Genomic DNA, 12600 nt, shown 5'->3' with positions numbered 1-12600 from the left:
ATGAACACTGAAGATTATAAAATACATATTTCCTCTGCTGCTATTTGTTGGATCAAGAAGAAAGTTTCAGGTTAAGTTGAACATATAATAGAACACACAAATATATTTTATTATTCACGTATTTTACAGTGTTGCCATGTAATAACTAAAAGAATCGCAAGAAGGGACTTTTTAAGGGAAATTTTCTTAAATATCCCTCAATTGTTTTTCTTTGTACGCAGAAATGTCTCGTTCATTACGTAAACAGAAAGCCTGTACTCTTACAAATTAATCGAGGTATAACTTGTTCCAGTGTTGCACTAACGGTCATTTAAAGAGATCCCATCGATGTCTGTAAATATACATGAGTGCTAAAGGGTTAAGGGCTCCAGGATCCAGGTGTTGCACTTATATGGTGACCAACAACTATTTTTTTTGATTCTAAGGACCCTAAGGAACATTTCTGATATAGTGGCAAAAGTTTCCTAATGGGGGGGGGGAGTTATTACCCCTTGGCCCTTGGTCTAAAAGTGTACTGAAGGGTAAGGAAATAAGTCTAATCTGAATAAGACATTGAAGAGGGGCACAAACTGTAAATACGAATAGTGCATGGTGTAAATAAAGGACGACACCGAAAGAGAAATTCAGAAACGTCTGGTAAACGAATAAAAAAAAAAGGTAAAAATCATCGAAGTGGGAACAAAATACAAATACGAACAAATATGAAAACAACTAAACACTTCTCAAGTATTGATCTTTGTGTGGTGGTTAAGACGCTAGATTATAAATCCAAAGGACGTCAGTTCGAATCCCCTCCAAGGAATATTTTTTTTATTTTTTATTAATAATGCATACAGAACATGAGAGGTGGGAAAAGAGAGCGTATTACCCGTTTAATATGTTAATTGAAAACGAGGTAAAAATTCCAGTGACATTTATTAGAGAAGTAAAACAATGAAAACGAGGAAGCAGGTATATCTAATCGGAGGTATGTATCCGAGGGCGGTGATCGAAAAGACGAAATTTTCCTTAATTTCGCACATATGAGTCTCTACAATATGCAAATTTCTTGAGAAATGTGCTTGTTGCAGAGACCATCATGTCGAAATGTCGCAAAATTTCTTTGCACTTTAGCCGATCATCACCCTCTGAGACGAAAACTACTCTCAGTTCGAAAGTCTCTCTCTCTTCCGCTCTCTGTATATATGTATATGCATACAGAGAGAGAAAAAGAGAGATGCTCCCGGAACAGAGTGAGATGCGTCCCTTCAAATCGACAAGCTGACAAATAGACGCTTACACAATAAGAATGCCTAATACGAACAGCTATAAAACATCAAAATGATTATTGCAAGCATTATACTAAATTATCCGTTCATCTAAGGTTTCAAGATCAGAACCACATACCAGTCATATCCCGAATGCCAGAACATTGTGATTCACACAACTACCCCGCTCCCCAAAAGTGTCCTGTGTAAGCAATCACAAGTGATGGGAAGAGGGACCATATTGAGACCACAATATTAAGCTATATAAATATACTCTTACAGATTTCTATTCAGTTATTTCTACCTACAACTAGTTTCATTCATAGAGTATGTGACAGTCTTGTTTATACACGTTGATTTTTTACTGAAATAGAATTTTATTCCAACTAAAAAACAATACACGGTGTGCCAAGTGGTGAAGTAACCTAAACAAACAAAGGACAGTGAAAAATATACAGAAATTCCTTTCTTAATAAAAATTAAACGAGAAAAATAAAAAATGCATTTTCTAGTCATCTCCAAAGATTTATTTGTTCCGGACACCAGCCTTGATTTCGTTTATTGTGGATGTAACGTTGTAATTTGCATAGATACAATGAACATGTTAGAGTTGAGTTGTTTTGAGTTTAACGTTCCGTTCAGCAGCGAGGCTATATGAGACGGGGACCTACTGATTAACGTGGAATCCGAACTACTTGAGTTCCCGCCGAAAATCGAACCTGGGTCTCCCATGTCAAAGGCGCGTACGCCTTAAAGAGACAGAGATGATGCCACAAAACTCTAGTACTTGCAAAAGGAAGTAGAAAAGAAGATAAAAGACTTTGGCACAAAAAAGTATTGAAAGTAAATAGCCAAAATAAAAACATATATTCTTGAGAATAATAGCATAAAAGAAGTCGTAGCTTTTATCTATTTAGAAGCATACGGACAACAGAACTATTTGTGTAGAAAAAAATTAGCAAAGAATATAGAAAGCAGAGGAACGTTTGCTCACTTGTACACATTTGGAACTATCTATTACCTAAAGTAAAACTATGTATCTTTCGGAGTACTGTAAAACCTGTTTAGTCAATAAGTCCCAACCTTTAAAAGTAACAAAGAAAGTGACTAGAGAATTATAGTCGTTTATAAACAGTTATCTTGGAAGAGTATTAAAATATACTGGTTTGCAATGATATGAAGCTAGAACTTTGGGATTGCTATTCAGAAATCCTGATAAAAAATCAAATAAAAGAAAAACTTTGGAATTGCTAGTCAGAAACCTTATTAAAAAAAAGAAAAAGAAAATGGAGATGAGCTGGATAGACGCTGAGGTTTAGAAGAGAGCAGTATAAGAATATATTATTTATCCAAATCTTCAACGCACCGGCCGACGAGGATACATGGAAAACCATAGAAAAGAAATGCAAGACAAGTGAGAAAACCTAGAAAGAGATTGAAAAATATGCTCATTGAGGTCAGATGGAATTCGTAGATGCTCTATGTTCCATAGAAACGGGCTCAGGTCAGGAAGCAAGTAAGTCAACATAAAGATCTACATGGCAGAGATGTACTAGCTAATGTAAGGATAAATTGACTATCATAAGTGCTACAGTTTCCTGTCCTAGCTCCTTGAGAATTTTTTTTTTTTTAAATAACTTTTTCTAAATTAATACGTTCACTTACGAAATTAACTGTTTTAAGCTAGCATAGCTAATTTATGTAGATTTCAAACGTTGACAGCGTCAGTTAACTCTTTGAAATTGTGAAATCTATTCCGAACTGTTCCTGAACTTTCAAACAACATGTTATCAGAATGCAATACCATTTTAAAAATTGAGCTTCCTGAGTAATCCTCTCGACGCAATTGCGAGTTTTATTTCTTCTGAAAATTCCTCTAACTTTTGTTTTCAGAATGCTATCTTAGTTTGGCAATTTTGTCTAAAAATAATACTAAATTGTCTTCCTCTGTACACTTCATAAAATAGAAACTTCTGTCAAAATACTAGATTCTTAAAGAATTTATTCTGAATTGTTAAGTTTATACTTGTTTTAAGTTTTTATGCGTACTAACGAACTGAAAGGATGAAGACAGTAACAACTATAGTACACGTAGATATTAATACAGCATATTTTATTAAATAAAAAATCTGTACAATACATAGAATCATAATTAATTTAAAACCTTACATCATTTTATATAATCATTTATACACATATTTTTGTAAAATACATAAGTAGCAACTCACATGCAAGCATTTTTTTTTCATTGTAAAATGATTTGTTGTACAGAAATAGAAGTTTGAATATGATTTGTATTTTTTTTAAAATCTTAATGCATTTTCAGGTTATAAAGACATTATTCAAGGATTCTTTTCTTTCTTTTTCTTTTTTTGTTTTCTATATACGTACATGCTTAGTTACACCAATTTACATAATTACATTGCAAAAAATCTTGCATGCATTGGAATGTGTTGCATAATACACGGTTTAACATAATATCTGTCGCTTACTTTTAAACAAATTTCCATTGTTAAAACAAATATATAGCACCGGATGCTATACACAGGTACATATTGCTCTAACACTTAACACTTGACGACTTTCCATAAACTGAAATACACACAAAGTTCGATTTTTTTTTTTTTTTTTTGACAAAATAACTCTAAACTTAATTACACAACATACACATTTTGACGTTAAACGAAAAAGATGATTTATGGCGTACAGTGTAATTTAGGGCAAATCACAATAATATATATACTTTTAATGTTATATTACAAATATTAACAGTGATGTAGAATAAGAACACTTTTTTATATATAAAATTAGTGTGTTCCATTTTCAACAATACATAAAAGTATTATTTTTAAAATATAATTTTTATACTTTAATTGACCAATAGCTAAGGACGAACACAAACATTGTAGCTAAAATTTAGAAGCTCCATTAAACAAACTTCAGCTGCTTTAAATAAATACTGGAGCAAGCTACAGAATATTTCCAGCAGTTATATCCACAGAGAGAAGCCTGTTTCGAGGCTGGGCACAATTTTTGCTTCATTAAAGAATTGTTCTTTAAACCATTCACGTATAAGCCATGCTGAAACAATACTTTGGATGAAGAATAGAATTCATTATAAGTTTTCTTGCTGGCCTTCACATCATTAGGTCGTGTTAATTACCTCTTCAATTAGAGCACCTCACTAGAAGCACCGCTTTTAGTGGTAGTTTCCGCACATTGACATTTTAATTTGATGTTCCTCGTCTAACTTGCCAATGGGAAATTTAACATTTGCTCTATGTCCACTATAGTCATGGTAATTTTTCTTTTAGAAGCGGCAGCAGCTAATCTATACCATGAAAGTGGTCCTTTTTGCCTTGCTGTTAAAAAATATGATTTTAACTTAGCTGCTACAATTCAGTGGTTGGTTCGTCACCTATCACTGTTGTGCTGAAATAAAAAAATGAACAATCAATCAAGAATTGTACAATAATAAATAAAAAGAAGTAAAAAAAATATAGTAAATATTTCTCTCTCATGATCAATTTTTAGAATCAGTCATGAATGCGCATTATTTCAATAACAATATTTATATTTATGTAATCTCTCTGCAACACACTTTGTTGTGTCCTTAAAGTCAGTAATAATAATAATAATAATAATAATAATAATAATAATAATAATAATAATAATAATAATAAACTATTTTCACTTTAATTTTGAACTACACTTATGAGTAGCAACCACCTTGTCAAGAGTTTTCTTTAGACCTATGTCTTCGACATTCTCAAACTTACTTATAACTACTGCAATATACGTATAACTCGTTTGAGCCTAACAATATAAGACAGAAAGTGCAAAAACATGTTGTTTATATATTCCTATAGTTTTAATTATGATTTCAAACAAAATGTTGTATACGTTGCATGTTCACTTCATTTGACAATAAACAAAAGGAATATTTACTAGGAATGTTAAATATAAAAAAACAAAAACTAATTATTTTCGCTATGTTTAGTTTGTTTTTAAATATAGTCAAAATTCTCTACATTATGAGTGAGTATAGTAGTTGCCAGAACAAAATTCTTGAAATCGAAAAGTGCCATAAGCAGATTACTTACTCGTACTGAAATTAAATTTTTAAATTTACGTCCCACGGTTATGCATTGTAGGCTAAGATTACCCTATATCAGCATTTATGCGGATATGTCCGTATTTTCAGAGTAAAGATTGTTCCCATATATTTTCCCAACAAATGGTCTTACTGCTTTGTGTATATATTGCCGTATTTAAATAATTGAATGGTTAAACCTTGGTTCACCGTGATTGTATTTACTCTGCTTATTGTATGCTTTCAGCATATCAACCAGATATGGAGAATTTTGCATTCTAAATACCATAGTTAGGCAGGTGGAAATATATCCTTATTTTAGCATTTCAGAATATAGTATGCTTAGGCGAAAGGAGACGAATGATTACATTATAACTGGTGGAATGAGAATGTATGAAGAAAATAGAGAAATAGATAAGACATGGACACGGTTTATGAGGAACATTCTAGATGTTATGCATGACAAACGCTTATACAAATTTAACGCAAATTGTTTACAACAGCTTTCCAGTTTCTGTCGAAACAGTTGTATTTATGGTTTACTTCTATCATAGAACATACGGAATTAAATTTATATTCAAATTATTATTTCTTTTTCATTTGAAGTTTGTATTAGTTTATTTCACAAACGTGTTCCTTGCAGCGCTGCTCAAATTTAGTGTGCTCAATAGAATTAAAATATCTAGCAAAAAAACTTTCGTACAATATGGGGCATTGTAGAATATCCTATATTGTAATTTGTATTTTAAAAGTTAATGTTTGCTCCGATATTTTCATTCCCCATTTTATTTATATACTAGTAAAATGTTCCTTATTCCTTATCCCAAAACGAAGTGCACAGGAAAATACATAGTAGTTCTTCTACAAGATATTAGCAAAAACTATAAGACTTCCTTTAACGAGTGTCACTTTATGCTTTCTTCCTTTGCACTGGGAATACAAGTAAAGACAAAATAGCCATCGAGATAATGATTTATGAATGTAAAAATACTCCTTAATTTTGTGTTCAGTCGTAGCTTTTGCTTTTATCATTAAACATATATTAAAATTATTATGTTCATTTCCCCTAAGATGTAATGACAGTTCAGATAAATTTTTGAGGAATCAGGTCTTAATAGTACGAACATGTTCAGCTATTCTGATACAAATATTCAATTTGGTTTGACCTCTATATATAAAATTTTCCACTGGCAAATGGCCTTGTAAATTCCACTCGATTGTTGAGAATTGGTCAATTAAAATTTGAAATTAGACATTTTCCTAATTTATCTTCAGGAACTTCTGAAGTATTAATATATCATCATCTTTGCAGAAAGATGTGGAACCAAAAGAATGCTAATCCATTACTCCATGGTACCCTTGGCTGGTTTTTGAAAGTCATCAATCAACCAAGATCATCACGGAGAAATTAACTGGATTGTTACAGTGGTTCTTGTACCATAGTATATTTCTTTCCCTGAAGAGTGTACCTACTTCGAATCATTTTATTCATTTCACCTTCCCACGTGTTTTTACTTGTATAACTTTCTTCGACGTAAGTAAATTGAAGACAAGTACTATGCTCCTCGAAAGTATTACTAATAATATATATTTTTAAAACGTTTGCGGTTAATATGAAGCTTTCTATTTTATTTGTTTCTATTATCACCGCCTGCAATTCATATTTTTATACTTAAGAAGTGCTTCCTTTTGACCAAAGTAAAGCCGAAAACTGCTATACTACAATACTTGAAATTAAACATCTGATCATCATTATGAAGAATATATTTATTGCAAAATATGTAATAAACTATTAATACATATTCACTCGCGTAGAACAAAATCTATAAGAGATAGCAAGATTTTTTATATAAATTTAGTGTCAAGAACTGATGCTCCATTGCCAACCTTATCCTTGTTGTACACCGGGAGTCAGGGGCGGATCCAGAGGGGGGCGATCGGGGCGATCGCCCCCCCACAAGAGGAAACTTATTTTATATATAAATAAACCCATCCATAACAAGTTTGGAGCTCTTAAAAGTAGCAGTATTACCGCCGACCGCCCCCCCCAGAAGTCCGTTCTGGATCCGCCCCTGCCGGGAGTGATAGATGATCTACTTCCGGTTTCAATATTAATTTTTCCCCATAGTTGGAAGACTATTACCGTTTCATAATGTGAAAGGAAACTCACTTGTTTCATCGTTATTAGCAGTGTTTCTTCATTTCTTCATTTAATGAAACGAGTATCTAAATCTACGTTCTCAGGTCTATATTATAAAACTGTTACTTCACAATTACATAAAAAGGCTTAACGCGTTCTTACACTGGATTATTCGTAATAATAATGGATTCACTCGAGCAGACGGTTCTTCCAAGTAGAAAAGTTACAGGTAAAATACGATGTGAAACGTTTTCCGTGAAGGAATGAGAGTGTGAATATAAGTAATTACTGTCAGTGCACAGTATATTGAAATGAATTTTAAATGATAGTGAAGGTATTGTAAGTGTGCTCTTCCACTATTCTCGTTTATGCGTATAATCCCCCTTCGATGACGCGCCTGCTTTCCCCTCGCTACCGCTCGGGCTCCCTGCTCTGACACTGTTAGATGGCATTCGTGCTTTCTAGTGGCCACCTAGCAAATATGGTTCGTGTTTTATGAATTGTAGTTTTTATGCCATGCATCCACACTGTATTTATACTGAGCCATCGTGAAGTCAATCTGCAAGTAGTAATGGACTTCTTTAATTAGTGCATGATCTCTTAAAATAAATACAAAGCTCTAACCTAACCTAACAGTGTAAGAAACGTGTCAAAATTTGGTAGAACAGTCTGCTCGAGTAATGCTATAATAATAATAATAATAATAATAATAATAATAATAATAATAATAATAATAATAATAATAATAATAATAATAATAATAATAATAATAATAATAATAATAATAAAATAATAATAATAAAATAAAATAATAATAATAATAATAATAATAATAATTTTTAAAAATAACATGCATTGCTTGACTATGTACACAGGGAGAGGTAAGAGTAAGTCAAAGTACCTTTCGAAGTTTGAAAGAAAAAAGCGCAGATTGTGCACAGAGAAGAAGAATGATTAATGAAAAGAAAATAGAAAGAGAAAAAAAATCATGCACAAAAGTTTTTTTTAAAATCATCATTGAAACATTGAAAAATAGAAGTTTGAAATTAAGCACAAGCCAACACCTCATGGTAGTGTTTGCCTTTTAGTCCTTGTGTGTGTGCTTAAAATATCAGTTTTAAAAAGAAAACCTCTCTTACATCTCCCCAAAAGTAATACTCTTCTGTTGTTGAAGGTTGAAATTGCGTGGTTGAGGAGCATTACCAGATCCATTCATTCCATTCTTGAGGATCCCATTCAACTGGTTACTTTTGGCTGGACTGCTGTTATCGTCGTTGTGAATCCTTATCGTTACTTTGTTGGCCAGAGCATTCATAATTTTCTCAGCATTGTTGTAAACTATATTCGTCTCTTTCTTTGTTGTTGCAGCTGCTATGGTGGTAGTTGACGGACTAGTGTTACTGGTGGATACTTTGTTCGCTGTAAATATTGAGGATATTTTTTCAGGGATTTTACCATTTGGTGTTGCTGGGGGTCCATTAACAGAGACAGTGACTGTACCTTGTGCTGTTGTTGAACTTGTACCATTCGTGATTGGTTCGGAAGTACTATTTGCTCTGTTTTTCAAGTTTGACCTTGAAAGAGTTTGTGCTAATTCCGACTGTAGTTGACTAGACACTTGTCTCATATTGGCCCTGTAATCTGTGGATGGTGCGTCTCGTTTAACAACAACCGGAGACGTGTTACCGGGAGTAGAGTTTGTCTTTGACGGTAAGAAGTCAAATCTTGTAGGAGCCTGTCGATTCGTTCCTGACGGATATTCTCCAATTGTTATGGACACGGAACGACCAGTGTTATTTTCTTGGGGACTCTTTGGAATGAAATATGTCGAGGGAGGTACTGGTTTTCGCATCTGTGGTTGATTAATAGAGAACGACTCCATAGAAGGCATTTCAACACCATCTTTTATGGATTGTTGTTGTAATAATGGCGGTTGTGGTGGATGATGGTTTGGCCGCGTTGTTGTTGTAGAAGGACTACTGTCGTAGTCTGGTGTTGGACACGAAGGTGGCTTGGGATTTTGTACACTTGAGGCAAACGACTTCACTACTGGAGCTCTATTCACTGGAGGCATCTGGAAAGGAAAAGCAACAATAAATGCAATGATTATACACATATTTGATTCTTTGCACCATACATATTTAGTACAATAGATAAAACTAGCTACGATTAAACTAAATTTATCATCATAGTTGACAATTTCTACACCCTATAATAAATATTTAAACAACTCAACGTTTTAGGCAGGAAAAAATACGGCTGATAGAATATCCCATCTGCTATTTTCTAGTTCAAGTTATTTAAGATAGCAAGCTAATATGAACTAGTTAACATTAAAAAATACACAAGAAAGAAAAATAATAAGAGTATTGACCATGTCTTACAATACATACGAAATAAGTATGTACTTAGTTAATTATGTTGGTAAGGTTGAAAAAAGTAGTTTTTCAGTTGATTTTTCAGCATGTCTGTAGAAGTTAACTTTTAAATATCCCCCAGAAGGTAAATACACAACTTCACGGCTGTGACAGTGATGAATTCGACATAGTATTAGTTTCGTGGTGATTTTGAAAACGGGATATTAGACAGTATGGTCTTTCACAATATTGTAAGTATGTGATATCTACGCCACGCCGTGGATTGAATTTTATCCATTTCAGCTTTTGGAAATGCCTGCTTAAATGATCCAAAATTTTCGAGTTTATTATAGAACGGAAGCATACAAAATTAATTCTTTGCTGTTTATTCGATAGCTCTTCGCTAAGTGTAAATTATTATTAAGTTTTTTCTCAATTTTCTTGGAAACTATGCATGAGAGTTCACTATTAAACAAAATAGAGATGGCAAATTTTTAATATTATAACGACTGCCTTTCTTGAACGAGGAAATCACTTTCGCCACTATAAATCGCTCTGGGAAAATGCCTCATTCTAGCGAGAAATTAATTACACGAGTCAACTGGGGAGCAATTATCGAAGTGGATTGTTTTATAACAATGGACTGAAGTTAAAGACGAGCACAGTTGATATTTGTTATCTTTTTTTTTTTATGTTTGCTAATAATTCATAAATAGTTACTGGCCTAATAAATATATATTTAGGATGAGAAGGAATATTTAATGTACCGGCAGGGAGGAATAGAGCACCAAAAGCTATCTAAAGGGAAGTTATTGATAATGTTCCACAGTTTTAGTTTTATTTGTAGAATTCTTTTAAAGCTTTAGAATTGTGTGCTTTTTGTCAATTTTAATAAATCTTGTAAGTCTCTTGTATACTTTTTAAAGTAATTTCTGAAATCAGAAATATCACTAACCAATTTGGCGTAAGTTGCATATACCATATATAGCCCAATTTGTTTTAAATTTATTACAGTTAATAAGAATGAAAAGGAACGCTACATTAAAACAATACAAAAATATTGTTTTATATATAATAGGTCCTGGACAATAGTTTTTCTTTTGATTAAAATTGTATATCAATAATATTTTAATATTATTAACATATATACTAATTAATGTCTATTGTTAATATATATATTAACAATATATATATTAATACATATATTAAAAAAATACAAAAATTAATTTAACAAGAAGCTAAATTGTTCGAGGAGTGGAAGACAAATTTCATACCAGTTTTCGGGAGCGAACAAATGACAAAAAGTATTCGGAGTCAATATTATACGGTGTAAACATTTTTTTTTTTTTTCAGTGGTGGTAATTTTCAGCGATTCTGATAAGTTAACTGTTGGAATTGTAAACCGGTTAATTGCGCATCATAATCTGAATATGCTCCATTTCAAGTATGCGGTAAAGACATTGTGTCTACATACTATTACTTGGTCAAGTGCTGACTTTCTACATCGAGTAGTTGTAATAACAGCACCTTGTAAATTAAACTAAATTAATAAGCTTTGTAAATCTGACTTAACCTTGATCTCAATCATCCAATTTATATCATCACATAAAACAATTATAATGTGTGTCTAGCATAAATAGTTAAGAAGTTCAAATTTTCTAAACATTAGGCAGAAGTTATCCGAATTTGATCTACACGTATATTATAAATACATATTCTAACACGTGGCATGCTTATTACACAATTTTTTTTCTTTTAGGTTTACAAAAACTTAGTACTTTTCGGTTGTCTAGAAAACTACACGAGGATTCGCTCTCTCTCACATCACTTTTTGGATAAAACATCCAATAAATTTCAGTCAAAAATTTTATTGTAACCATTATATATCTGGAGAGCTACATATAGTGTGCCCAAACCCACACTAACTCACTTGTCAGTATTATGTGTTTATTCCGTAAAATAAATAAATAAATAAAAAAAAAACTATTTAGGGGCCATTCAAAAATTTTGTAGCCCCTGATCCAAAAACTATTATTACTTGTTCAACTTAAAATCTATCAACTGGTATGTGTCTAATCTATAGACAAGTGTTTCCACGTTATATTTAGATGCATTATAATAAACTCAAGTCTTATTATGTAATCTTTTTCCGAATACACTATTTGAACAGATTGTTAGTCTTCACATAAATATTATCTCAGAAGGTAATATTTAAGTAAGGTCTGTACTATTTTTTTTTAAAACATAAGGATCAGAATTACTACTACTGAATAAAAGCAAAGATCTTGTTATCTGTGTTTGCCTATACCTTGAATGTTATTTAAATGTAATAATACACGTCACTTAAACGTACATTTTTATTAAACATCTGATTTTCTGTTACCCTTGAACTATATACACTTCTTATCGGGACATGGTTATCTAACCTATCCATGAACATATGACGTGATGAACATATCTTCCCATTCATTTATCATTATCTTACTGCAAAACGACATTTGCATTCCTTATCTCAAAATGTATGATAATAAGAAGGTTTTCATCTCCACTGACGTTCTTGTATTTAAGGACAAAGATATAAGGCAGTTTCCATAGTATTTTGAAAATATTTAAATATGATAAGTATAAACTAAAAATAAATTATGTTTTTTTATTATTTTATTTCTCAAGAGCTAGCAGTACTAATTTTGAAACAATTTCAGTGACTTCAAGATTTTATCCAAAACATTATCATTATTATTATTATTATTATTATAAATTTTC

General features: G+C 32.0%; 1 protein-coding gene across 8 annotated transcripts in view; it reads right to left on the bottom strand.

Moving 5' to 3' along the window:
• Positions 1-3339: 3339 nt before the first annotated feature.
• Positions 3340-12600, bottom strand: part of LOC145680743 (uncharacterized) — a 488043-nt gene continuing 478782 nt past the window's right edge. For 7 of the 8 annotated variants that reach the window (XM_081751705.1, XM_081751706.1, XM_081751709.1 and 4 more), the window contains 2 exons: positions 8620-9554; positions 3340-4679 (listed from right to left, as the gene is read on the bottom strand). In XM_081751705.1, coding sequence (XP_081607831.1) covers positions 4640-4679; positions 8620-9554 — 975 coding nt within the window. In that variant the 3' untranslated portion in view covers positions 3340-4639. The remainder of the gene's footprint in view (positions 4680-8619; positions 9555-12600) is intronic. The other variant, XM_081751707.1, reaches the window with a different exon arrangement.

Source organism: Thermobia domestica, chromosome 3, assembly GCF_964235325.1.
Source record: "Thermobia domestica chromosome 3, izTheDome1.hap1.1, whole genome shotgun sequence".
Classification (NCBI taxonomy): Eukaryota; Metazoa; Arthropoda; class Insecta; order Zygentoma; family Lepismatidae; genus Thermobia; species Thermobia domestica.
The sequence above is the reverse complement of the archived record's forward strand: the minus strand, read 5'-3'. Positions and strand labels throughout refer to the sequence as shown.